The 27,130-nt window shown below is 46.1% G+C and overlaps 1 protein-coding gene across 3 annotated transcripts in view; it reads right to left on the bottom strand.

The window, feature by feature from the left end:
• The window catches only part of LOC124013629 (D(4) dopamine receptor-like), a 36,682-nt gene extending 10,234 nt beyond the window's left edge, over positions 1-26,448 (bottom strand). For 2 of the 3 annotated variants that reach the window (XM_046327966.1, XM_046327968.1), the window contains exons 1-4: positions 25,960-26,448; positions 12,499-12,686; positions 4,522-4,853; positions 4,169-4,281 (exon numbers count right to left, since the gene is read on the bottom strand). In XM_046327966.1, coding sequence (XP_046183922.1) covers positions 4,169-4,281; positions 4,522-4,806 — 398 coding nt within the window. In that variant the 5' untranslated portion in view covers positions 4,807-4,853; positions 12,499-12,686; positions 25,960-26,448. The remainder of the gene's footprint in view (positions 1-4,168; positions 4,282-4,521; positions 4,854-12,498; positions 12,687-25,959) is intronic. The other variant, XM_046327967.1, reaches the window with a different exon arrangement.
• Positions 26,449-27,130: the final 682 nt, after the last annotated feature.

Genomic DNA, 27,130 nt, shown 5'->3' with positions numbered 1-27,130 from the left:
TTTACATACACTTAGGTTGGAGTCATTAAAACTCCATTTTCAAATATTCTTGTTGACAAACTATAGTTTTGGCAAGTCGTTTAGGACATCTCCTTTGTGCATGACGCAAGTAATTTTTCCAACAATTGTTTACAGACAGATTATTTCAGTTATTATTCACTGCATCACAATTCCAGTGGGCCAGAAGTTTACATAGACTAAGTTGACTGTGCCTTTAAACAGCTTGAAAAATTCCAGAAAATTATTTAATGGCTTTAGAAGCTTCTGATAGGGCCAATTGAGATCATTTGTGTCAATTGGAGGTGTACCTGTGGATGTATTGCTTTGGCAATGTTAACACATGTTTCCCATGCCAATAAAGCCCTTTAATTGAATTGAATTGAATTGTATTTCAAGGCCTACCTTCAAAATCAGTGCCTCTTTGCTTGACATCATGGGGAAATCAAAAGAAATCAGCCAAGACCTTAGAATTGTTTTGTAGACTTCCACAAGTCTGGGTCATCCTTGGGAGCGATTTTACCGTAAAATGAGTCCTATATGGACATAACCTGAAAGGCCGCTCAGCAAGGAAGAAGCCATGGCTCCAAAACCGCCATTAAAAAAAAGCCAGACTACGGTTTGCAACTGCACATGTGGACAAAGATTGTACTTTTTGGAGAAATGTCCTCTGGTCTGATGAAACATAAATAGAATTGTTTGGCCATAATGACCATCATTATGTGTGGAGGAAAAAGGGGAAGGCTTGCAAGCCGAAGAACACCATCCCAACCGTGAAGCACGGGGGTGGCAGCATCATGTTGTGGGGGTGCTTTGCTGCAGGAGGGACTGGTGCACTTCACAAAATAGATGGCATCAAGAAGATGGAAAATTATGTGGATATATTGAAACAACATCTCAATACATCAGTCAGGAAGCTAAAGCTTGGTCGCAAATGTGTCTTTAAAAATGGACAATGACCCCAAGCATACTTCCAAAGTTGTGGCAAAATGGCTTAAGTCAAGGTATTGGAGTGGCCATCACACAGCCCTGACTTCAATCCCATAGAACATTTGTGGATAGAACTGAAAGAGCGTGTGCGAGCAAGGAGGCCTACAAACCTGATTCAGTTACACCAGCTCTGGAGGAATGGGCCAGAATTCACCCAATTTATTGTTGGAAGCTTGTGGAAGGCTACCTGAAACGTTTGACCCAAGTTAAACAATTTAAAGGCAATGCTACCAAATACTAATTGAGTGTATGTAAACTTCTGACCCACTGGGAATGTGATGAAAGAAATAAAAGCTGGAATAAATCATTCTCTCTACTATTATTTTTACATTTCACATTGTGGTGATCCTAGCTGACCTAAAACAGGGAATTTTTACTTGGATTAAATGTCAGAATTGTGAAAAACTGAGTTTAAATGTATTTGGCTAAGGTTTATGTAAACATCTGACTTCAACTGTACCTGCTGAGACACGGATCAAAGCGAATGACATAGTCTAAATTTAAAATACATCAATACATACATTTAACATGGAGGGGCTTCCAACAGGCCAACACAGCAGGGAAGTACTCAGAGGACATGGCGGCTGTTCTGGAAACATTTGAAAAACCTCAAAGTTGTTCAAAGCTGTTCTGTGGTCCTACAGGTTCAAAGTAAACTTAGATATGGAGACACTGGAAGGCCACAGATGAAGTTACAATAATATTCACCTTCATTTGTAACTCCACTCTATTCCAACCCCCACAACCTGGCTCTACCCTGCTTCTCCTGTCTTATAAATCCAATTAATCTCAATCTATTGATTAGATACCATGTCGTATTATTACATTGTGAAATGTAATAACACCACAATGCTATAGAACCTGTCAGACTCATGAGCCGCAAAACACTAGGGATACAACATTTAACTAGCAAGAAGTGTGTGCTGTGTGGAACCTATTTAATGCTTATCTTCTATTTTACAGTCGGTTTGTTTTTGCTTTGCCTTAGAAGCTCTCGGTCACACTTAGCCCTTAGATGTTGTTTTGGGGTAGAGTCCCCTGGGTGGTTGGCGTGAGTTTGCTTCTCTCTGTTTTGAGTAATTAGCGGGCCTTGATGAGTGGGTCGATGAGGGGGTTCCAGAGTTACGGTTCCATTAGCCTCCTATAGACCACAGCCACCAGTTAGCATTCACTGTGTGATGTCTGCTAATGGTCTCGCTACGCTCTTCTCACAGTCTGGCAGAATGCTTTGGGGGATTACTATGAGTGACAGGGCTCGCTACAGAGCTCGCCACAGAGCTCGCTACAGATATTAGAAGGACATATTGAACTTGCAAGTTGAAGATATTGTTTTTTGGTGTTTTTCAATGGCTCTCTTTGTTACTTTGAAAAGTGGGAGTAAAGGGTACACCCAGGGTATTTCTTGAAGAAACGTTTTGAAGAAGAACTTGCGTTATCAATCTTTTCCTAATAATTCAGAGATATTGCGGTAGTTCTTTGCAATTCTCTGTGAACTCAAATCATACTGGAGACTGCCCAATGGGCACAGAATGTCATTTCAACATGAATAATTGGGTCATAATTGGTCGACACGTCGATCAAAGATATTACAACCTATGTTCACCCACTCAAAAAGACAGCCAAAAGCTAGTTGCATATCCATTGGGTCATCACTACGCTTTCAACCATCTAAAGGCACAAACAAATTCCAATGCCAAACAATGTCTGATTTGTGGTTTATTTATAGAAAAGATTATTGTGTTATCACTGTGCATCATAACCAAATGAGCTGGATTGCAGTTGAGATTGCATTAAAAGTACACGGTGCAAGTGACCAATGCCGTTCGAGATTCTGCACAGATGTTTACAGAAATTGTGATCATCTCCACAGACCCGTGACGACCTATCCATGCTATTTTGAATATGCACACTTTATATTTTTACATAAGAACACATTCATAGTTACAGTAACCTCAATGTGGCCATGGATGTGTTACTCATGTTAAAGTTTCATTCGTTTCTACGATAGCCTTAACTTTAGGCTATTTACTGTATTACAAATGTAATATTGAATTGTGTTTGTTTGTCAACGCAATCAAATATCAACATTATCTTCTGCTTGGATAGTTCCATTTGTGCCACTAACTTAGTCTGGCTAAATAAATAAAATCAAACTTTTAAAACACTTTCAATAATGTTTGTTTTGATGTCATCTTATTCTTTAAATTTTGATTGAGATGAAGACGTGAATCCAACATATCAATTATTCATTTGTAGACAAACTGGAATTAAAAGGCAGACTAAGGCAGATGCTCAAATGGAACTAGCCAAGCAGAAGACACATCTCCTTCAAGTGTTGATATTTGGTTGCGTTGATAATCAAGCACACAATTAAATACCACTAAATATCATTCAATTACAAATCAACCAGAGCTTGAAACCCTAGGTCTATTGTATTGTCTATATTGTTGTTGAATTCTGGGTTGAAATAAAGAGATAGCTTTGGATGTCTTTGCAAATCCTATAGCTTGTAGGCCTTAATAGCATGATTTATGGTATATGAGTGATGGGCACATTTAATTATGGTCACATTTAATTTGCTCTGCTAAACCTACCCTTTTGTCATGACTTCGATAGCAACAGTGAATCTATTTCACTTTTTTTAAGTGGACATCTCTAAGGAATCATTCTCACGATAGCACATTAGTAATAGTCAGTGACAAATATTATAGGGGAGCTGTAGATAGATCAATTCTCTAGTAGGAGCCAGAAGGTGCTGCCCAGCCTATAGTTTTTTTCTTCTTCTGATAGTGTGTATAACGTTGAAGATCTGACATTGTTTTAAAGGTACAAATTCAAGGTTTATATACAAGGTTTCCATATGTTGAAATGTGGTTACCATGAGGACATAATCCTGTTGTAGAAATGTCTCCCTCAAAACAACAGTTAATTACTTTTTTTCAAATCCAATGTATTTTCCACGTATATTCCACGTCACAATATGTTGACAAATTACATTGAAACAACGTTGATTCAACCAGTTTGTGCCCTGTGGATGGACATGTGGTGTTGCTATGTTTCAGAGTCCAGTGTACCGTAACTCGACAGGTTAGAGAGGGCAGGTGTGGTATTGAAAACTAGTGTGACCTGACAGCCATGTGTTAAAATAGTGTCCAGGCGAAGTTGAGACAGAAGGACTCACCTGTCCACACTGATGGCACATAGGTTGAGGATGGAGGCAGTGCACAACATGACGTCCATGGTCATCAGAGCATCACAGATGTGTGTGCTCAGGGTCCAGATACCACCCAGGAACTGGGACACACAGCAGCAACAACAACAACAACAACACATGGTTAACAAGTTGTCAGTCCTGCCAGCGGTGGACTTTAAACTACGAAGAGACAGACAGGGCAGGTAATTGAACAAAACAACATGTATTTGGGTATGTGTACGTGTTTCTTCAATTTAAGAGGTCATGGAGGGAAGGTCAACTTACACACACGCACACAGATACACACATAAATACACACACACTCTCCACTCCTCCCTCACCTCAGAGTAGACGTAGAGGGGCAGTACCAGTACAGCCAGCAGTAGGTCGGCCACAGACAGGCTGATGATGAAGTAGTTGGTGGCAGTCTTCAGGGAGCGCTCAGTGAGCACGCTCAGACACACAAGTATGTTGCCCAGGATGATGATCAGGATGAGGGGCACGCCCAGCACCAGGGCAAAGTAGTTGTAATCATACTCTTCCCTCTGGCCCAGGACCACCAGCCCCCCCTCAGTCAGACCCTCTGGGGTGGCATTGCTGCTGGGTGACGTTGTCACGTTGACCATGTCGATTATGGAGGCCCCGGGCTGCACTGTCGCTCTGAAGTTAACATCTAGGGAGGAAGCGAGAGGAGAGTGTTTATTGTGTTGTGTGTGTGTGCCTTCAGTAAGTATTCACACCCCTTGAATTTTTCACATTTTGTGGTGTTACAAAGTGGGATTAAAATGTATTTTTTTATATTTTTTTTTATCATCAATCTATACAAAATACTCTGTAATGTCAAAGTAGAAAGAAAAATGTGAACATGTATTAAACATTTAGGAAAAATAAAACACAAATATATCTCAATAAAATAAGTATTCAACACCCTGAGTCAACACTGTACATGTTAGAAACACATTTGGCAGTGATTACAGTTGTGAATCTTTGGGTCTCATCAAGTCTCTAAGAGCTTTTCACACCTGAATTGTACAATATTTGCCCATTATAAATATATATTTTTATTCTTCAAGCTCTGTCAAGTTAGTTGTTGATCATCATATGGGGTGGCATGTAACCTAGTGGTTAGTATATTGGGCCAGCAACTGAAATGTTCCTGGATCTAATCCCCGAGCTGACAAGGTACAAATCTGTTGTTCTGCCCCCGAACAAGGCAGTTAACCCACTGTTCCCCAGGAGGCTGTCATTGTAAAATAAGAATTTGTTCTTAACTGACTTGCCTAGTTAAATAAATAAATAAAATTAAATTGCTAGACAGCAAGTCTTGCTATAGATTTTCAAGTTGATTTAAGTCAAAACTGTAACTAAGCCACTCAGGAACATTCAATGCCATCTTGGTTAGCAAACTCCATTGTAGATTTGGCCTTATTATTTTGCTGAAAGCTGAATTCCTCTTCCAGTGTCTGTTGGAAAGCAGACTGAGCCAGGTTTTCCTCTAGAATTTTGGCTGTTCCTTGCTGTGTTACATTTATTTTAATCCCAAAAAACATCTATAGTCCTTGCCAAAGACAAGCATATCCAAAATAAGGTGCAGCCAGCTGTGCCACCAAAGACCCTGGGTTCGCGCCCAGGCTCTGTCGTAACCGGCCGCGACCGGGAGGTCCGTGGTGCGTCGCACAATTGGCCTAGCATTGTCCTATAGGGAGGGTTTGGCCGGTAGGGATATCCTTGTCTCATCGCCCACCAGCGTCTCCTGGTGCGGGCCGGGCGCAGTGTGTGCTAACCAAGGTTGCCAGGTGCACGGTGTTTCCTCCGACACATTGGTGCGGCTGGCTTCCGGGTTGGATGCGCGCTGTGTTAAAGAAGCAGTGCGGCTTGGTTGGGTTGTGTATCGGAGGACGCATGACTTTCAACCTTCATCTCTCCCGAGCCCGTACGGGAGTTGTAGCGATGAGACAAGATAGTAGCTACTAAAAAATGAAAAAAATTGGAGACCACAAAATTGGGGAGAAAAAATAAATAAATTTCTTTGCCATATTTCTTTGCAGTATTACTAAAGTGCCTTTTTCCACATGTTAATATTTTAGAATATTTGTTATTCTGTACAGCCTTCTTTTCACTCTGCCATTTAGGTTAGTGTTGTGAAGTAACTACATTGTTGTCATTTTCCGGTTCCGGTTTGGAGCGAGTGGTCGCATCGGCGCTTGCTCCCGCAGGTAGTATAACTTTTTACATTTCATTTCATTATATTTCATTATAGCACAACGGTTTGATTTGTCTAATCTTAGCAATTTCTTCTCAGCTAGCTACATAGCCGTCTTTGTATCAAAGATAATTGCGTAATTATCGTATTTCGCCGTCCTAACGTAGTCTTCACTAGCCAGCTAGCTAACGTCCACTGATTAGCTGCACTGGGAAAACTATTACACTCAACTGAACGACTCGATCAGTGTAGTGTTAGCTAGCTACATAGCTGTCTTTGCTGTCTTCGTATCTTCGTTCCAAGATAATTGTGTTGTTTAGGTTTAGAGTGTGTAGTCTTAGAGTGATTATCTTAATTTACCGAGGTTAGCTAGCCAGCTATTTGTCGTCCTTAACGTAGGAGACTCTGCTAGCTAGCCAACAGCTAGCCAACGCTAGCCAACGTCTTCTGAATAGAACTCAATAACCCGGTCGCATTCACAGGTAGTATCACATTTTCATTTCATTTCATTACAGTACAACGGTTTGATTTGTTTGATCGTAGCTAGCTACATAGCCGTCTTTGTATCAAAGATAATTGTGTAGCCTAGAGCGATTTTCTAGGTTCGCTAGCCAGCTATTGTCGTTCTTTTAACGCAACGTAACGTAAACAACACTACTAGCTAGCCAGCTAGCCCCCGAATTGCAGCACTGTAGAAACTATTACACTCAACGGAACGACTTGATTAGTGTAGTGTCAACAACGCACCCACTGCCAGCTAGCCTACTTCAGCAGTACTGTATCATTTTAATCATTTTAGTCAATAAGATTCTTGCTACATAGCTTAACTTTCTGAACATTCGAGACGTGTAGTCAACTTGTCATTCCAATCTCCTTTGCATTAGCGTAGCCTCTTCTGTAGCCTGTTAACTATGTGTCTGTTTATCCCTGTTCTCTCCTCTCTGCACAGACCATACAAACGCTCCACACCGCGTGGCCGCGGCCACCCTAATCTGGTGGTCCCAGCGCGCACGACCCACGTGGAGTTCCAGGTCTCCGGTAGCCTCTGGAATTGCCGATCTGCGGTCAACAAGGCAGAGTTCATCTCAGCCTATGCCTCCCTCCAGTCCCTCGACTTCTTGGCACTAACGGAAACATGGATCACCACAGACAACACTGCTACTCCTACTGCTCTCTCTTCGTCCGCCCACGTGTTCTCGCACACCCCGAGAGCTTCTGGTCAGCGGGGTGGTGGCACCGGGATCCTCATCTCTCCCAAGTGGTCATTCTCTCTTTCTCCCCTTACCCATCTGTCTATCGCCTCCTTTGAATTCCATGCTGTCACAGTTACTAGCCCTTTCAAGCTTAACATCCTTATCATTTATCGCCCTCCAGGTTCCCTCGGAGAGTTCATCAATGAGCTTGATGCCTTGATAAGCTCCTTTCCTGAGGACGGCTCACCTCTCACAGTTCTGGGCGACTTTAACCTCCCCACGTCTACCTTTGACTCATTCCTCTCTGCCTCCTTCTTTCCACTCCTCTCCTCTTTTGACCTCACCCTCTCACCCTCCCCCTACTCACAAGGCAGGCAATACGCTCGACCTCATCTTTACTAGATGCTGTTCTTCCACTAACCTCATTGCAACTCCCCTCCAAGTCTCCGACCACTACCTTGTATCCTTTTCCCTCTCGCTCTCATCCAACACCTCCCACACTGCCCCTACTCGGATGGTATCGCGCCGTCCCAACCTTCGCTCTCTCTCCCCCGCTACTCTCTCCTCTTCCATCCTATCATCTCTTCCCTCCGCTCAAACCTTCTCCAACCTATCTCCTGATTCTGCCTCCTCAACCCTCCTCTCCTCCCTCTCTGCATCCTTTGACTCTCTATGTCCCCTATCCTCCAGGCCGGCTCGGTCCTCCCCTCCCGCTCCGTGGCTCGATGACTCATTGCGAGCTCACAGAACAGGGCTCCGGGCAGCCGAGCGGAAATGGAGGAAAACTCGCCTCCCTGCGGACCTGGCATCCTTTCACTCCCTCCTCTCTACATTTTCCTCCTCTGTCTCTGCTGCTAAAGCCACTTTCTACCACGCTAAATTCCAAGCATCTGCCTCTAACCCTAGGAAGCTCTTTGCCACCTTCTCCTCCCTCCTGAATCCTCCTCCCCCTCCCCACCACTCCTCCCTCTCTGCAGACGACTTCGTCAACCATTTTGAAAAGAAGGTCGACGACATCTGATCCTCGTTTGCTAAGTCAAACGACACCGCTGGTTCTGCTCACACTGCCCTACCCTGTGCTCTGACCTCTTTCTCCCCTCTCTCTCCAGATGAAATCTCGCGTCTTGTGACGGCCGGCCGCCCAACAACCTGCCCGCTTGACCCTATCCCCTCCCCTCTTCTCCAGACCATTTCCGGAGACCTCCTCCCTTACCTCACCTCGCTCATCAACTCATCACTGACCGCTGGCTACGTCCCTTCCGTCTTCAAGAGAGCGAGAGTTGCACCCCTTCTGAAAAAACCTACACTCGATCCCTCCGATGTCAACAATTACAGACCAGTATCCCTTCTTTCTTTTCTCTCCAAAACTCTTGAACGTGCCGTCCTTGGCCAGCTCTCCCGCTAACTCTCTCTGAATGACCTTCTTGATCCAAATCAGTCAGGTTTCAAGACTAGTCATTCAACTGAGACTGCTCTCCTCTGTATCACGGAGGCGCTCCGCACTGCTAAAGCTAACTCTCTCTCCTCTGCTCTCATCCTTCTAGATCTATCGGCTGCCTTCGATACTGTGAACCATCAGATCCTCCTCTCCACCCTCTCCAAGTTGGGCATCTCCGGCGCGGCTCACGCTTGGATTGCGTCCTACCTGACAGGTCGCTCCTACCAGGTGGCGTGGCGAGAATCTGTCTCCTCACCACGCGCTCTCACCACTGGTGTCCCCCAGGGCTCTGTTCTAGGCCCTCTCCTATTCTCGCTATACACCAAGTCACTTGGCTCTGTCATAACCTCACATGGTCTCTCCTATCATTGCTATGCAGACGACACACAACTAATCTTCTCCTTTCCCCCTTCTGACGACCAGGTGGCGAATCGCATCTCTGCATGTCTGGCAGACATATCAGTGTGGATGACGGATCACCACCTCAAGCTGAACCTCGGCAAGACGGAGCTGCTCTTCCTCCCGGGAAGGACTGCCCATTCCATGATCTCGCCATCACGGTTGACAACTCCATTGTGTCCTCCTCCCAGAGCGCTAAGAACCTTGGTGTGATCCTGGACAACACCCTGTCGTTCTCAACCAACATCAAGGCGGTGGCCCGTTCCTGTAGGTTCATGCTCTACAACATCCGCAGAGTACGACCCTGCCTCACACAGGAAGCGGCGCAGGTCCTAATCCAGGCACTTGTCATCTCCCGTCTGGATTACTGCAACTCGCTGTTGGCTGGGCTCCCTGCCTGTGCCATTAAACCCCTTCAACTCATCCAGAACGCCGCAGCCCGTCTGGTGTTCAACCTTCCCAAGTTCTCTCACGTCACCCCGCTCCTCCGTTCTCTCCACTGGCTTCCAGTTGAAGCTCGCATCCGCTACAAGACCATGGTGCTTGCCTACGGAGCTGTGAGGGGAACGGCACCTCAGTACCTCCAGGCTCTGATCAGGCCCTACACCCAAACAAGGGCACTGCGTTCATCCACCTCTGGCCTGCTCGCCTCCCTACCACTGAGGAAGTACAGCTCCCGCTCAGCCCAGTCAAAACTGTTCGCTGCTCTGGCCCCCCAATGGTGGAACAAACTCCCTCACGACGCCAGGACAGCGGAGTCAATCACCACCTTCCGGAGACACCTGAAACCCCACCTCTTTAAGGAATACCTAGGATAGGATAAGTATTCCCTCTTCCCCCCCCTTTAAGATTTAGATGCACTATTGTAAAGTGACTGTTCCACTGGATGTCATAAGGTGAATGCACCAATTTGTAAGTCGCTCTGGCTAAGAGCGTCTGCTAAATGACTTAAATGTAATGTAATGTAATAATGTCATATCACAACCATTGAACTCTGAATCTGTTTTAAAATCACCATTGGCCTCATGGTGAAATCCCAGAGCGGTTTCCTTCCTCTCCAGCAACTGAGTTAGGAAGGACGTTTGTATCTTTGTAGTGACAGGGTATATTGATACACCATCTAAAGCGTAATTAATTACTTCACCATGCTCAAATGTATATTCAATGTCTGTTTATTATTATTATTTTTTTACCATCAACCAATAGGTGCCCTTCTTTGCGAGGCATTGGAAAACCTCCCTGGTCTTTGTGGTTGAATATGTGTTTGAAATTCACTGCTCGACTGAGGGACATTACAGATAATTGTATGTGTGGGGTACAGAGATGAGGTAGTCATTCAAAATCACGTGAAACACTATTATTGCACACAGTGTGTCCATGCAACTTATTACGTGATTTGTTTAGCACATATGTACTCCTGAACTTATTTAGGCTTTCCATAGCAAATGGGTTAAATACTTATTGACTCAATGCATTTCAGCTTTCAGCTTTTCGTTTTTGTGTAAGCATGTGTGAATGTGTGGGTAGAGTCTAGTGTGGGTGCGTAGAGTCAGTGCAAGAGAATTAGTGCAAAAAAGGGTCTTTGCAGCTAGTCCGGGTAGCGATTTGATTAGCTATTTAGCAGTCTTGTTTAGTAGTCTTGTGGGTAGAAGCTGTTCATGGCCCTGTTGGTTACAGACTTGCTGCACTGGTACTGCTTGCCGTGAGGTAGCAGAGAGAACAGTCTATGGCTTGGGTGGCTGGAGTCTTTGACAATAATTTGGGCCTTCCTCTCACACCCCCTGATATAGAAGCCCTGGATGGCAGAGAGCTCGGCCCCAGTAATGTACTGGGCAGCTTGTGGTTGGGTGCCTTGCAGTTGCCGTACCAAGCGGTGATGCAGCCAGTCTAGATGCTCTCAATGGTGCAGCAGTGGAGCTTTTGAGGATCTGAGGGTCTATGCCAAATCTGTTCGGCCTACTGAGGGGGAAGAGGTCCTGTTATGCCCTCTTCACAACTGTGTGGGTGTGTGTGTCCATGTTCATTCTTTAGTGCTCGCCCCTTTATTTCCTGTATTCCACAATCAGCTCCTGTGTCTTGCTGACGTTAAGGGAGAGGTTGTTGTCCTGGCACCACACTGCCAGGTCTCTGACCACCTCTTTATAGGCTGCCTCATTGTCATCAGTCCTTCCACAATTGTGTCAACAGCAAACTTGATGATGAGGTGGGAGTCATGCACGGCCAAGCAGTCGTGGGTGAACAGGGACTACAGGAGGGGCCTAAGCACACACCCCTGAGGTGCCCTCATGTTGATGGTCAGAGTGGCAGATGTGTTGTTACCTACCCTCACCACCTGGAGGTGGCCAATCAGAAAGTCCAGGATCTAGATGCAGAGGCAGGTATTCAGTCCCAGGGTCCTGAACTTGGTGATGATCTTGGAGGGGACTATGGTGTTCAATGCTGTGCTGTAGTCAATGAACATCATTCTTACATCGGTATTCCTATTGTTCAGGTGGGTGAGGGCAGTGTGGAGTGCAATAGAGATGGCTTCATCTGTGGATCTGTTAGGGCGGTATGCGAATTGGAGCGTGTCTAGGATGATGGTGTTGATATGAGCCATGACCAGCCTTTCAAAGTGTTTCATGGCTATAGGTGTGAGTGCTACGGGGCAATAGTCATTTAAGCGGGTTACCTTGGAATTCTTGGGCACGGGGACTATGGTGGTCTGCTTGAAACAAGTTGGTATTACAGACTGGGTAAGGGATAGGTTGAACATTTCAATGAAGACACTTGCCAGCTGATCAGTGCATGCTCTTGAGTACCCATCCGGGTATTCCATCAGGCCCTGTGGCCTTGCTAATGTTAACCTGTTTAATAGTCTTACCCACATGTAATCTGTGATAGTGTGCAAGTCCTGCCATATCTGTCGAGCATCAGAGCTGCCGTAGTAGGATTCGATCTTAGTCCTGTATTGATGCTTTGCCTGTTTTATGGCTCGTGAGAGAGAGAGCGTGCATGTGTGTGTGTGCATGCAAATCATGTCCATCAATACAGAGGGAAGTGTGTAATCACATCACTCCCTCACGACCCTGACGGATGTTCCTACCTTCATGAAGTGAGGCCGGGAGATACGCAGAGCGTGATGTGTGTCCTGACCACTGGTTCTAGACGCAGTGTGTTTAGCGTGTGTGTGTCAGCCAACTGCTTCCCCTCGCTGAGACCCGTGACAGCCATGATTTATAGAGATGACTCTTCAGTCATGCTCATCTCCCTGAGTGACATCACAGATCACACCTGCCAGGGAAGAGGAAGAGGTGGGATGTAACAAAAACACATTTTCTTTAACCCGCTTCTGCTGCAACTCAGTAGCCCAAAGTGACCTCTGCTATTTTTCATCCAAAGTGATGGTACAGTAGGCATCTGTGTTTTTACATCAGTGGGGATTAAAGGAAAACTCCACCCGAAAACGTTTGGTATTTAGTCTATTGTTGATGTATTCCCAAACTGTTTTGCATGTCAGCAATGAAGTTTTCAAGATATGTAGCTTTCAAAATACAGAAATCAGGCCCGTATGATGCATTTTGCTCTCGTCAGCCAGTTTTAGGAAAGCTTTCTAAGGAAAGCTTATTACTATTCCCTCTTTCGTGTCATATTTTTAACTCTAGCTATAATTCAGATTTCATCACATGCAGCCTCCCTCCCTGTCGTATTGTTGTTTTTGTGTGTTGTTTTGCATGTTGTTCTGAAACACACATCTTGTTTTCTCGCAGTCTCCCCACTGAGCGTGCTCCAGATCAGAGCATTTTTTCCTGTGATATGGAACTGTCTTTTTGTCCGCGGCAACAGGTGAGGGTTGCCATGACACCCATGAGAGCTCGCACAAGCTACAAAAAGACCCACTCGAACTGTTCATCCAGCTCATTTCACTTGTATAGATGAGATATGAAAGCTGTGTTTTTTGTTTATCCATTTTTGGAGTGGTTTGGTCTAGTTTTGATTTACCTTTGTTTGTTGAGTTGTCAACTAATGTGACTTCAACGTGAAATCAACAAACAATGTCCCATGTCATTAGATTTAGGTGAGAAGTTAGGTGAAAAAAAGCATGAAATTCCTTTACGTTAATTTCTTTTTGCAAATCCAATCAGTTTTCCACGTTGTTTCAACGTCATCACATTTTTTTTACGATGTGGAAAAACATTGATTCAAACAGTTTTTGCCCAATAGGTTGACACATTATGTACAAACAGAGTTTGTCATATTCTGTGTGCCTGTGGCTCTGGTCCAAAAATGATTTTCTTCTCACATCTGGGCAGTCCGGATGCATTCATTGGTGATTATATTGATGATGTTCCTTTCTCAGCGATCTCTTCCTGATAATAGCCACAGATTGCCAAATAGAAGCGTTTGTCCCAAGCAGAGACGGATTGCTCTTTTGAATTTGATCTATGGATTGTCATCTGGAAGGGTGTTCAAGCTCACTGCTGTGTTTAATATCTCGGTTTAAATTCTACAGAGCAACCTGGACAAAAGCAAACGAACACACGTGCACACGCATGCACACAAGCACATCGCATAGGCCTGCTGTGTAGCAAGGTAATTCGTCTGCGTGGTCGGCGGACTCGGCGTTCCGCCGTAAATGTCAAACCAAGCGGGAGCTTGCAGGATAACAAGAGTGGCTGAAAGGGAAAAAAACAAGACAGCGAAATAAAGTGGGAGTTATTGAGGTTTATCAGATCAGATGGAATGGACTGAAAAAGCAGAGCAAGGACGTAGAAAGTCATCACCACTCTTAGAACAACCCCACATCCCCCCTGGGCAAAACCACTCTGCAGTGCACAAACAACCCACTGGGCAAAAATGTGTTGAATCAATGTTGTTTCCACGTCATTTCAACCCCCCCCCCCCCAAAAAAAAAATATATATATATGTGATGATGTTGAATCAACGTGGAAAACGGATTAGATTTGGAAAAAGTCATCAACATAAGGGCATTTTTTGTTTTACCCAACAATGACATTGTGAAAAAAAATTTACCCAACATTTAACCTAAATCCAATGACATTGTGACATTTTTTTTATTGATTTCACATTGAATTCATGTTAGATTGACAGCTCAACCAAATGTAAATAAAAACTAGACATTGAACTGTGCCCAGACATCATTAGTCAAAGCAACCTCCCTCTCGCTCTGTCTGTCATCTGTCTGTCAGGCTGTCAGAGTTGGGCATTGTTCGGCTCCAATTCCTGTTTAATTGGCCTTGGGATTTCTCTGGAAGTGCCACTACAGCCCAACTGTGATTAATTACCTACCAAAATCCCACTATCAAGGTGAATAGCCTCAGGTGAGTATTGTCGGGAGAGCTAGACTTACATGAAAACACATTACAGTAGCGGCTACTGAGGAACCTATTGGTGCATTTTCACTTCTGCTGCCCTCGTTTAAACAGCAAATCATTTAGGTAACCATAAAACTGCTTGTTGTGTTACTGTCATTTTGTTAAGATGGATCTCTGCATTCATACCCTGTCAAATAAAGTTGCACATCATTTTTTTTTCCAAATGTAGGCTAAGTATTGTTTTGTTGCAAGTTTCAAGTATTTCCTTACAGATACTGTGATTGTGGCAGGAAAGGGTCAACTACAGTACCAATGGTACATACTGTAGGAGGTGTGAATGTCTTTCCACTGGCATTGTGTGTATCTCTATTACTGAACGTGTGAACTTTTAGAGAGAGGTCATACAATAGGTCATACCTATTCTATTCTCTCTCCCAGCTATTGTTCAGAGATGCTGTTCGGTGGTGATGATTTGTTTTCTCCCTCTCTGTAAGAAAATACATTACGCAACCACAGCTACTCCCCCCACACCTCTAGACATGCCAACATGAGCACCTACACACCTCAACATGGCCCCTGAACACGAGACCATTGCAGTCGTTTTAGTCAACAGGTCTAATCCATGGTGGATGTTCTTCTTAAGAAGGAACAATGGAATGCTGTAATTATATACCTCCACTTTGCACCTTTACATTACATGACAGCCACTGATAAGTGGTGCTCATAGGGCTTAGGTCGATGTACTGATGCTGTTTGTGGTTTGTTATCAATAATGTATGCCGGTGCTTTCCTGCCCAAGCCAGCTCTTTATTCTGCTAGTTGCCAATTATGATGTTAGAGGTGGCAAGTGCACAGACAAACTGTCACACTGAGCGGGTCAGCGAAACATCCCGTGGGTTGGAGAGTGGAAGGGAATTGAATGTGGGAGTTGGCGGGTGTGTGTGTATCTGTGTGTGTGTGTGTGTGGGGGGGGGCAAACATTCAGCAGAGCACCATTAAATCACCCGCCAGCTTTGCCTATAGCACACAGAGAGAGAGAGTGAGAGGTGGCAGAGAAAGGAAGAGAGGGCAAGAGAGAAACTGAGACAGAAAGAGGGAGGCAATAGGGCCGGGAGAGGAGGAAAAGAGCGTGAAAGCGATGAAGAGAGATATAAGCGAGAAATCATGCAGCCTAGACAGCAGAACATAGATATATGCCTTATGATGCTGAATGTCAATTTGTTTTCCTACCGAAGCCTAGCCTGAAACTTTTTCTGGCTGCCAAATTTTGAGAGCAGACACGGCTTAATAAGAAGGTGTTTTTAGCTGTGTCTGTGATATACTAGAACAGGAGACAAGACAGCCTGTGACATTATCTTTTCTGTTGCTTAAATGCATTTACAAAGATTTTTTACAGCATTTCTGTTCACAGGAGCCATCAGTGCTGGGCCAAAGAGCATGCCGGGACACAATAGAGACAACAATAGCAGATGGGGCAAGGAGCTGTCGGAATTAGAAAACAGAAACAGACATGCTGGGGTCAGATGTGCGTGCGTGAGTAGTCGATGTGTGTGTGTGTGTGTGTGTGTGTGTGTGTGTGTGTGTGTGTGTGTGTGTGTGTGTGTGTGTGTGTGTGTGTGTGTGTGTGTGTGTGTGTGTGTGTGTGTGTGTGTGTGTGTGTGTGTGTGTGTGTGTGCGTGCGTGCGTGTGTGCGTACGTCCGTGTGGGGGTTGACAGTATGTGCAGAAAGATAACAACTGCAAGCCAAGATAACTACCCTTCTCCCGGTTTTCACCGTTCCCGCCAGTCAGTCAAAATAATGGTTATCCTCTGTTTGCATGCTCTTGTACAGTGTGTTGAACTGTCAATTAGCCAGGCGGGACCACAGGCGACAGCTAACATGGAGACTACATAATGAGTATTGGGAGAGGAGGATAGTGTGATTGTCAGCTTGGGTGTTTGCATTGACTCCTGGGACGAGATGTTGTTCCACACGCTAAGTTTAGTCTCGCACAAAGAAGAAGAAGAATGCAACACCATACTTAAAGCATCTTTCTGTGGGATAATCGTTTTATGTTGCAGATGTGTGTACGCGTAATGTGTTAGATTCCTGTCAACACTAATTAGCTCAAATGCGGTTGGAATGGACTTGGAATGGAGTGTGTATGATGTGCGTTTTCCTATGTGTGTGCGCATCTCCATACCAGTACCATACCCCCAGGAGCATTGACCTGTATTTGCCCTCTATCCCTCTCTCTCTCTCGCCCTCCCCCGACCCTTTCCCTCCAATATCAATATTTTCCTTTCCTTTCATCGATCCTATCGCTCTTTTTTTCTCACCCCCCTCTCTCTGTGGTCTCTCTCGTATTCCTTTTGTCTTTCTCTCTCTTCCCCTTTCTCTTCTCTCCCGCTCTCTCTGTGGTCTCTCTCGTATTCCTGTCTTTCTCTCTCTCCCCCTCTGTGGTCTCTCTCGTATTCCTTTTGTCTTTCTCTCTCTTCCCCTGTCTCTTCTCTCCCGCTCTCTCTGTGGTCTCTCTCGTATTCCTTTGTCTTTCTCTCTCTTCCCCTCTCTCTTCTCTCCCGCTCTCTCTTCCCCTCTGTGGTCTCTCTCTTATTCCTTTTGTCTTTCTCTCTATTCCCCCTCTCTCTTCTCTCCCGCTCTCTCTCCCCCTCTGTGGTCTCTCTCGTATTCCTTTTGTCTTTCTCTCTCTTCCCCTCTCTCTTCTCTCCCGCTCTCTCTCTGCTCCACGAGGGATTTATCTGCTTTCATCCTGAGCTGCTGTCGTCCGTGGCTGACTGAGTGGCCATTGTCCAGCACCACTCGTTACAGTCCACACCACCACTAGTGCCATTTATCCAACACAACACCCTTGCCAAACGACCCGGCTAAAATCAAAACATTTACATCATCAGCCTACTGTGGTGTGATGTCTGCCGGTCAGTATTAGGCTGTCTTTTAGTACTACTGGAGCGGTAACAACTGGACACTTGGGTCACTCCGGTCTCCCCACACAGACGACGAGCCGGTCGGTATCCTAGAAACGTCCTTTGTCATAACGACGATGCTGATCCGGGGCCTCGGATTTAATTTACTTGGCTAATGAGCTGCCTGTCGTTTTGCATGAGGCGAGGAACCATTCGCATCATCATGGGTCTGTGAGAGATTTATTGAGAGATGATTTCTCCACGATATATACAGTAAATGTCATTTCTCTGCCCATGCCAAATGATGCGGGGCCACAGATGTTGTAAAAGTGTCATGCAGGTGAAAGAGGACCCAAAAGCGACTTAACAGAAACAGAGTTTATTAAAGTCCAAAACGGAATAACAGAAATCCTCTAGACTTGTAGAGGGGAAACAACTGGAGAAGCGGCCACAGACTGCAGGTCGCTTCGGGTAGGCGCAGGCCGTAGTCGACTGAGACACCTGCTCACACGCAGCATCTGATGAAGGCACAAAACACGACAGGACAGGGTGATACACAATCACGGCAAAAACACGACAGGACAGGGCGAAACGCAATCACAGCATGGTGAATACAATACAAGGAACCGACGGGACAGGAACGGATCACAAAGGAATAAATAGGGACTCTAATCAGGGGAAAGGATCGGGAACAGGTGTGGGAAGACTAAATGATGATTAGGGGAATAGGAACAGCTGGGAGCAGGAACGGAACGACAGAGAGAAGAGAGAGCGAGAGAGTGAGAGAGGGAGGGGGAGAGAGAGGGATAGAAGGAGGGAAAGAACCAAACAAGACCAGCAGAGGGAAACGAATAGCATGGGGAGCACAGGGACAAGACATGACAATAAATGACAAACATGACAGTACCCCCCACTCACCGAGCGCCTCCTGGCGCACTCGAGGAGGAATCCTGGCGGCAACGGAGGAAATCATCGATGAGCGAACGGTCCAGCACGTCCCGAGACGGAACCCAACTCCTCTCCTCAGGACCGTAACCCTCCCAATCCACTAGGTATTGGTGACCCCGTCCCCGAGAACGCATGTCCATAATCTTATGTACCTTGTAAATAGGTGCGCTCGACAAGGACGGGAGGGGGAGGGAAGACGAACGGGGGTGCGAAGAAAGGGCTTAACACAGGAGACATGGAAGACAGGATGGACGCGACGAAGATGTCGCGGAAGAAGCAGTCGCACAGCGACAGGATTGACGACCTGGGAGACACGGAACGGACCAATGAACCGCGGAGTCAACTTACGAGAAGCTGTCGTAAGAGGAAGGTTGCGAGTGGAAAGCCACACTCTCTGGCCGCAACAATACCTTGGACTCTTAATCCTGCGTTTATTGGCGGCTCTCACCGTCTGTGCCCTGTAACGGCAAAGTGCAGACCTCACCCTCCTCCAGGTGCGCTCACAACGTTGGACAAACGCTTGAGCGGAGGGAACGCTGGACTCGGCAAGCTGGGATGAGAACAGAGGAGGCTGGTAACCCAGACTACTCTGAAACGGAGATAACCCGGTAGCAGACGAAGGAAGCGAATTGTGAGCGTATTCTGCCCAGGGGAGCTGTTCTGCCCAAGACGCAGGGTTTCTGAAAGAAAGGCTGCGTAGTATGCGACCAATCGTCTGATTGGCCCTCTCTGCTTGACCGTTAGACTGGGGATGAAACCCGGAAGAGAGACTGACGGACGCACCAATCAAACGACAGAACTCCCTCCAAAACTGTGACGTGAATTGCGGGCCTCTGTCTGAAACGGCGTCTAACGGGAGGCCATGAATTCTGAATACATTCTCAATAATGATTTGTGCCGTCTCCTTAGCGGAAGGAAGTTTAGCGAGGGGAATGAAATGTGCCGCCTTAGAGAACCTATCGACAACCGTCAGAATCACAGTCTTCCCCGCAGACAAAGGCAGACCGGTAATGAAGTCTAAGGCAATGTGAGACCATGGTCGAGAAGGAATGGGGAGCGGTCTGAGACGACCGGCAGGAGGAGAGTTACCCGACTTAGTCTGCGCGCAGTCCGAACAAGCAGCCACGAAACGGCGCGTGTCACGCTCCTGAGTCGGCCACCAAAAGCGCTGGCGAATAGACGCAAGAGTGCCTCGAACACCGGGATGACCAGCTAACTTGGCAGAGTGAGCCCACTGAAGAACAGCCAGACGAGTGGAAACAGGAACGAAAAGGAGGTTACTAGGATAAGCGCGCGGCGACGCAGTGTGCGTGAGTGCTTGCTTAACCTGTCTTTCAATTCCCCAGACTGTTAACCCGACAACACGCCCATAAGGAAGAATCCCCTCGGGATCAGTAGAAGCCACAGAAGAACTAAACAGACGGGATAAGGCATCAGGCTTGGTGTTCTTGCTACCCGGACGGTAAGAAATCACAAACTCGAAACGAGCGAAAAACAACGCCCAACGAGCTTGACGGGCATTAAGTCGTTTGGCAGAACGGATGTACTCAAGGTTCTTATGGTCTGTCCAAACGACAAAAGGAACGGTCGCCCCCTCCAACCACTGTCGCCATTCGCCTAGGGCTAAGCGGATGGCGAGCAGTTCACGGTTACCCACATCATAGTTGCGCTCAGATGGCGACAGGCGATGAGAAAAATAAGCGCAAGGATGAACCTTATCGTCAGACTGGAAGCGCTGGGATAGGATGGCTCCCACGCCTACCTCTGAAGCGTCAACCTCGACAATGAATTGTCTAGTGACGTCAGGAGTAACGAGGATAGGAGCGGACGTAAAACGTTCTTTAAGAAGATCAAAAGCTCCTGGGCGGAACCGGACCACTTAAAACACGTCTTGACAGAAGTAAGAGCTGTGAGAGGGGCAGCAACTTGACCGAAATTACGAATGAAACGCCGATAGAAATTAGCGAAACCTAAAAAGCGCTGCAACTCGACACGTGACCTTGGAACGGGCCAATCACTGACAGCTTGGACCTTAGCGGAATCCATCTGAATGCCTTCAGCGGAAATAACGGAACCGAGAAAAGTAACGGAGGAGACATGAAAAGAGCACTTCTCAGCCTTTACGTAGAGACAATTCTCTAAAAGGCGCTGTAGAACACGTCGAACGTGCTGAACATGAATCTCGAGTGACGGAGAGAAAATCAGGATATCGTCAAGATAGACAAAAACAAAAATGTTCAGCATGTCTCTCAGAACATCATTAACTAATGCCTGAAAAACAGCTGGCGCATTGGCGAGACCGAACGGCAGAACCCGGTACTCAAAATGCCCTAACGGAGTGTTAAACGCCGTTTTCCACTCGTCCCCCCTCTCTGATGCGCACGAGATGGTAAGCGTTACGAAGGTCCAACTTAGTAAAGCACCTGGCTCCCTGCAGAATCTCGAAGGCTGATGACATAAGGGGAAGCGGATAACGATTCTTAACCGTTATGTTATTCAGCCCTCGATAATCCACGCAGGGGCGCAGAGTACCGTCCTTCTTTTAACAAAAAGAACCCCGCCCCGGCCGGAGAAGAAGAAGGCACTATGGTACCGGCGTCAAGAGACACAGACAAATAATCCTCGAGAGCCTTACGTTCGGGAGCCGACAGAGAGTATAGTCTACCTCGAGGAGGAGTGGTCCCCGGAAGGAGATCAATACTACAATCATACGACCGGTGAGGAGGAAGGGAGTTGGCTCGGGACCGACTGAAGACCGTGCGCAGATCATGATATTCCTCCGGCACTCCTGTCAAATCGCCAGGTTCCTCCTGAGAAGTAGGGACAGAAGAAATGGGAGGGATGGCAGACATTAAACACTTCACATGACAAGAAACGTTCCAGGATAGGATAGAATTACTAGACCAATTAATAGAAGGATTATGACATACAAGCCAGGGATGACCCAAAACAACAGGTGTAAACGGTGAACGGAAAATCAAAAAGAAATAGTCTCACTGTGGTTACCAGATACTGTGAGAGTTAAAGGTAGTGTCTCAAATTTGATACTGGGAAGATGACTACCATCTAAGGCAAACATGGGCGTAGGCCTGTCTAACGGTCCGAAAGGAATGTTATGTTTCCGAGCCCATGCTTCGTCCATGAAACAACCCTCAGCCCCAGAGTCAATCAAAGCACTGCATGTAGCACCCGAACCGGTCCAGCGTAGATGGACCGACATAGTAGTACAAGATCTAGATGAAGGGACCTGAGTAGTAGCGCTCACCAGTAGCCCTCCGCTTACTGATGGGCTCTGGCCTCTTACTGGACATGAATTAACAAAATGTCCAGCAACTCCGCAATAGAGGCACAGGCGGTTGGTGATCCTCCGTTCCCTCTCCTTATTCGAGATGCGAATCCCTCCCAGCTGCATGGGCTCAGTCTCAAAGCCAGAGGAGGGAGATGGTTGCGATGCGGAGCAGGGAAACACCGTTGATGCGAGCTCTCTTCCACGAGCCCGGTGACGAAGATCTACCCGTCGTTCTATGCGGATGGCGAGAGCAATCAAAGAGTCCACATCTGAAGGAACCTCCGGGAGAGAATCTCATCCTTAACCACTGCGTGGAGTCCCTCCAGAAAACGAGCGAGCAGCGCCGGCTCGTTCCACTCACTAGAGGCAGCAAGAGTGCGAAACTCAATGGAATAATCCGTTATGGACCGTTCACCTTGGCATAAGGAAGCCAGGGCCCTAGAAGCCTCCCCACCAAAAACTGAACGGTCAAAAACCCGAATCATCTCCTCTTTAAAGTTCTGGAATCTGTTAGAGCAATCAGCCCTTGCCTCCCAGATAGCTGTGCCCCATTCTCGAGCCCGGCCAGTAAGGAGTGAAATGACGTAAGCAACCCGAGCTCTCTCTAGAGTATGTGTTGGGTTGGAGAGAGAACACAATCTCACACTGCGTGAGAAAGGAGCGGCACTCAGTGGGCTGCCCGGAGTAGCAAGGTGGGTTATTAACCCTAGGTTCTGGAGGCTCGGCAGGCCAGGGAGTAACAGGTGGCACGAGACGTAGACTCTGGAACTGTCCAGAGAGGTCGGAAACCTGAGCGGCCAGGTTCTCCACGGCATGGCGAGCAGCAGACAATTCCTGCTCGTGTCTGCCGAGCATGGCTCCTTGGATCTCGACGGCAGTGTAACGAGCGTCTGAAGTCGCTGGGTCCATTCCTTGGTCGGTTCCTTCTGTCATGCAGGTGAAAGAGGACCCAAAAGCGACTTAACAGAAACAGAGTTTATTAAAGTCCAAAACGGAATAACAGAAATCCTCTAGACTTGTAGAGGGGAAACAACTGGAGAAGCGGCCACAGACTGCAGGTCGCTTCGGGTAGGCGCAGGCCGTAGTCGACTGAGACACCTGCTCACACGCAGCATCTGATGAAGGCACAAAACACGACAGGACAGGGTGATACACAATCACGGCAAAAACACGACAGGACAGGGCGAAACGCAATCACAGCATGGTGAATACAATACAAGGAACCGACGGGACAGGAACGGATCACAAAGGAATAAATAGGGACTCTAATCAGGGGAAAGGATCGGGAACAGGTGTGGGAAGACTAAATGATGATTAGGGGAATAGGAACAGCTGGGAGCAGGAACGGAACGACAGAGAGAAGAGAGAGCGAGAGAGTGAGAGAGGGAGGGGGAGAGAGAGGGATAGAAGGAGGGAAAGAACCAAACAAGACCAGCAGAGGGAAACGAATAGCATGGGGAGCACAGGGACAAGACATGACAATAAATGACAAACATGACAAAAAGTGTCTGCAACAGGTGGCAAACGCTCAAATACAACCTAATAGCATAATGAGCGGCATGTCTCAGCCAGTCAGTCTGAATACGGGGCATGGTCTGTTTCAGTGGAGGCTGGTGAGGGGAGGACAGCTCATAGTTATGGCCGGAATGGAATTAATGGAATGGTATCACGTTGCATAGGAACAATGTGTTTGATATGTGTTTAATACTGTTCCATTCATTTAATTCCAACCATTACAATGAGTCACCAAACCAGCCACAACAGGTCTGTGTCCCAGTAGCCTCATTACCTCATCTTCCATCCTTCACTGCTAGCCTTCCGATCTGACAGGTCTTCTTGGAGAAAGGTATAAGTGCTCTCTCTCTCTCTATATATATATATATATATATATATATATATATATCTATATCTGGCTATATTTTCATCTATCAATAGTCGTGAATGGAAGATAACGTTTGTAAGGGGTATCTGACAGGGAATATCTGTTTGGGAATGTATAGAGTGTGGCTTGATTGAATCTTGACTTGGAGGCTGCATGCATACCAATGACGCCAGAAATAGCATGTAAGTTAGCAGTGCACCTCCCATTGATTCTGAAATGGCCGTGTTCATCAAAACGATAGCAAACGAGACGGCGGGCGGGCATATTAGGATGCTCTGTGCTCTAAAACTAACCTGTAGCTCGCCTGCCATATGGATTTATAGAGGGCTTGATTTGAGCGTTTCTTAAAGTGTGTCCCAAAAGGCGCCCTATTCCCATTAAAGTGCAGGACTGGTCAAAAGTGGTGCACTACATAGGGAATAGGGTGCCATTTGAGAGGCAACAACACTTTCTCTACTCTTCCTTCCATGAAGGTTTAAATTGGACAGCGTCGTGGCAGGTGTTGGAGGATTAAAGAGTATAAACACAAAGGGTGGGTCAGGGAAGTAATTTCACACCTGAGACAGTTGAAGAGAGCAGCACAGTGTGGTGCCTTGGGAAGCTGATGTCGAATTATGTGTAGTTTATGTAACCTGGGTAGTCTTTTCCATTAAAAGCACTGCTGTTTTCCAGGGTGTGCTATCCGTCAGTTTCATTGACGGCTCTATATAGTCTACCGACAGTCTGACAGATAAGAAATTAAATCTTACTTTGTGTTTATGAATATCCTTCAAAAATGAACTTAACTAGCCTCTTTTGTGTTTTCATTGCCCTTTAACTGTGTTTTTGCTTATTACCTGTCCTGTCCCATGTTATCGCTCCATATCCATTGCACATGTGCTCACCAGTTGTGGCTGACACAAGGTCTTTATCCTTGTGTTGGAGCCCATCCAGAGCTCACCAGACTGGGCTGGGTGGTGTTTGGTGGTGACCTGGGTGGTGGAGGGTCCAAATTAAGCCCCCGAAGCCGCTGCGACCAACTGTGCCAACAGCTGCTGACTAGGAAGGGTGGTGGCGTTGGGTTTAGAGAAGATAGCAGCGGAGCCAGGACGTATTAACAAGAGGTTATGATACTGCGTATGCCCTTACATGTGGCTGTGCCTTAGTGTGTAGCAGGAGGCAGTAGGAGCACGTCATGACAGCATGTTTCAGTAGAGTAGAGTCTATTGGTTTCTTAGAAATGGAAATACTGAGATATAGTTGGGATGCTGGTCTTTATCACTACTCACACTAATAGAGAACAACTGTTCTATGAATTACGTTTCTGCGTGGAATGATTCTGTGATTTTCTGGGCAGTACTAAATGAGTAACTGCAGGTTTTCGATGGCTTTAAGGCTCTGTGGTTATTTCCTTTTGGGTACAATGCCACCCTGGGGGGGGGATCTATCTCACAGACAGGATATGACCCCCCCCCCATCCCCTCAAGTGTCACTGGTCAGAGGAGGCCAGCAGTGCCTCCTCTTATTGGTCGAAGGTTAATTGGATGCACTCTTCACAGAGATGTGTAAGGGTTCAAATAAACAACAGGAATAAAACGTCAACAGCCTTCCCCCAAATGACCTCCAGATGACCCCGACCCCATCACATCAGATCAGGAAGCACTACCACTTAAAGGTAGCACAAAACATGGATGGTCAAGCTAATGGAAATTGGACACCCCAGCTTTTGAAAATTGTTATTCGTTTTAATTTAATGAAGCTGATATATTTTGATGTCAAACTCAGTGGTTGAATAGAGATGTTACCATTAAGATGATTAGATTGAGGACAACAGTTCTATCTGTCTTGATACTAATCATGCCTGATCTGTTTTGATTATAGTCATTATAAATTCTCTTTAATATGACAATCTTTGACATTGTATTTCTTCTTCTATGCCAATAGTGTGCATTTGCCATTTAAAACTCAAATGAATTGTTTATTACTGTTGAACATTTGGATATAACAACCATATTATGTATACTTATGCAGAATCATATCACCATTTCCCAATGACCATTTTCACCATTACATGCTGACCTTTTTGTATTAAGACTCCCTTTTTTCATGTTTATGTCAATTACACCATTTGTTACTGGTATTAGAGGACTTGATTTTCTAACAAGAGTAGAATATTCCAAAAACACAGAACAAAATAAATATAGCACAAAAGGCAAAAAAGGTACTCACATCAACATCAAGCCTTTGACCCCATGAAGTCTATCAATCCTGTTACCCCTGTCACTCCGAGGTTCCCAGTCCAAACTGTCTCAGTCAGCCCTGATGTTGTCTGCTCCGCTGCTTTCCTTCTCTCAGCTCCACAAAACTGTCCGTCAACAGCTGTTTTCACCCTCGCTCCGCCGCACACTCACACTAGTCCATCTCCTCCTGCGCTGCAACTGTGCAGAGTTTTACTATTGATGAGCCATCTGTCTGAAGGGAAATTCCATGACTGAGCTGTCAGAAACTTGTCCCCTGCCTTCACATTTATGATATGACACAACGTGACTGAGCCCACATCGTCTCCCTCTTCAACGACTCAGCCACAGTGAGTGTGCTAGAACTCACAAACTCTCTCCTCTCACTCTCTAAATGTATCTCTGTCTCACTCTCTCTTTCTTTCTTAAGTGGGTGTGTCAGTGCTGTGTGTAAGTTGACTATTTCCTCGCTCTCTCTCTTTCCCTATCTCTCTCTCTCTCTCTCTCTCTCTCTCTCTCTCTCTCTCTCTCTCTGTCTCTCTATTTTCTCTCTCTCTCTCTCTCTCTCTCTCTCTCTCTCTCTCTCTCTCTCTCTCTCTCTCTCTCTCTCTCTCTCTCTCTCTCTCTCTCTCTCTCTCTCTCTCTCTCTCTCTCTCTTTCTTTTTTTCGTCCTCACTTTTGTCTGTCTCTGTACATCTCTCTCCCTCTCTCTCTGGATGCTGAGGGACTATCACGTGCTTAATTAGTCATGATTTGCCTGTGATTGGTTAACAGTTAAAGGCTGCTGCGCACCCCTCGCCACTCCCTTTACTCTCACAGAACAGCTACTGCCCTATCACTGGGTCTCGCTATGTTCTGACTCCCCCCCTTCTCTTACTGCCGCTGCACCTAAATCAGTGCTTCGGGGCTTCTTGCCAGCTACAGAAATAGAGCTCGTAGAATAGACATGGTTCTATACTCTATTTGATTTTCCATGGAACCAACCATAGAAAATGAACTACACGTATATCCCAACGAGTCTCACCAATATGACAGCTTAATAGAACTGGCTTTAAGTGTGAGCACTTTAAGTGTGAGTAGCACTTGCCTGTCACTCATTCTGATCTACCCTCAGGAGAGTAGTGAGTCCTGTATTCATCTCAATTGAAATCAGGATTACTCAA

This window comes from Oncorhynchus gorbuscha, linkage group LG25, assembly GCF_021184085.1.
Source record: "Oncorhynchus gorbuscha isolate QuinsamMale2020 ecotype Even-year linkage group LG25, OgorEven_v1.0, whole genome shotgun sequence".
Classification (NCBI taxonomy): domain Eukaryota; kingdom Metazoa; phylum Chordata; class Actinopteri; order Salmoniformes; family Salmonidae; genus Oncorhynchus; species Oncorhynchus gorbuscha.
The sequence above is the reverse complement of the archived record's forward strand: the minus strand, read 5'-3'. Positions and strand labels throughout refer to the sequence as shown.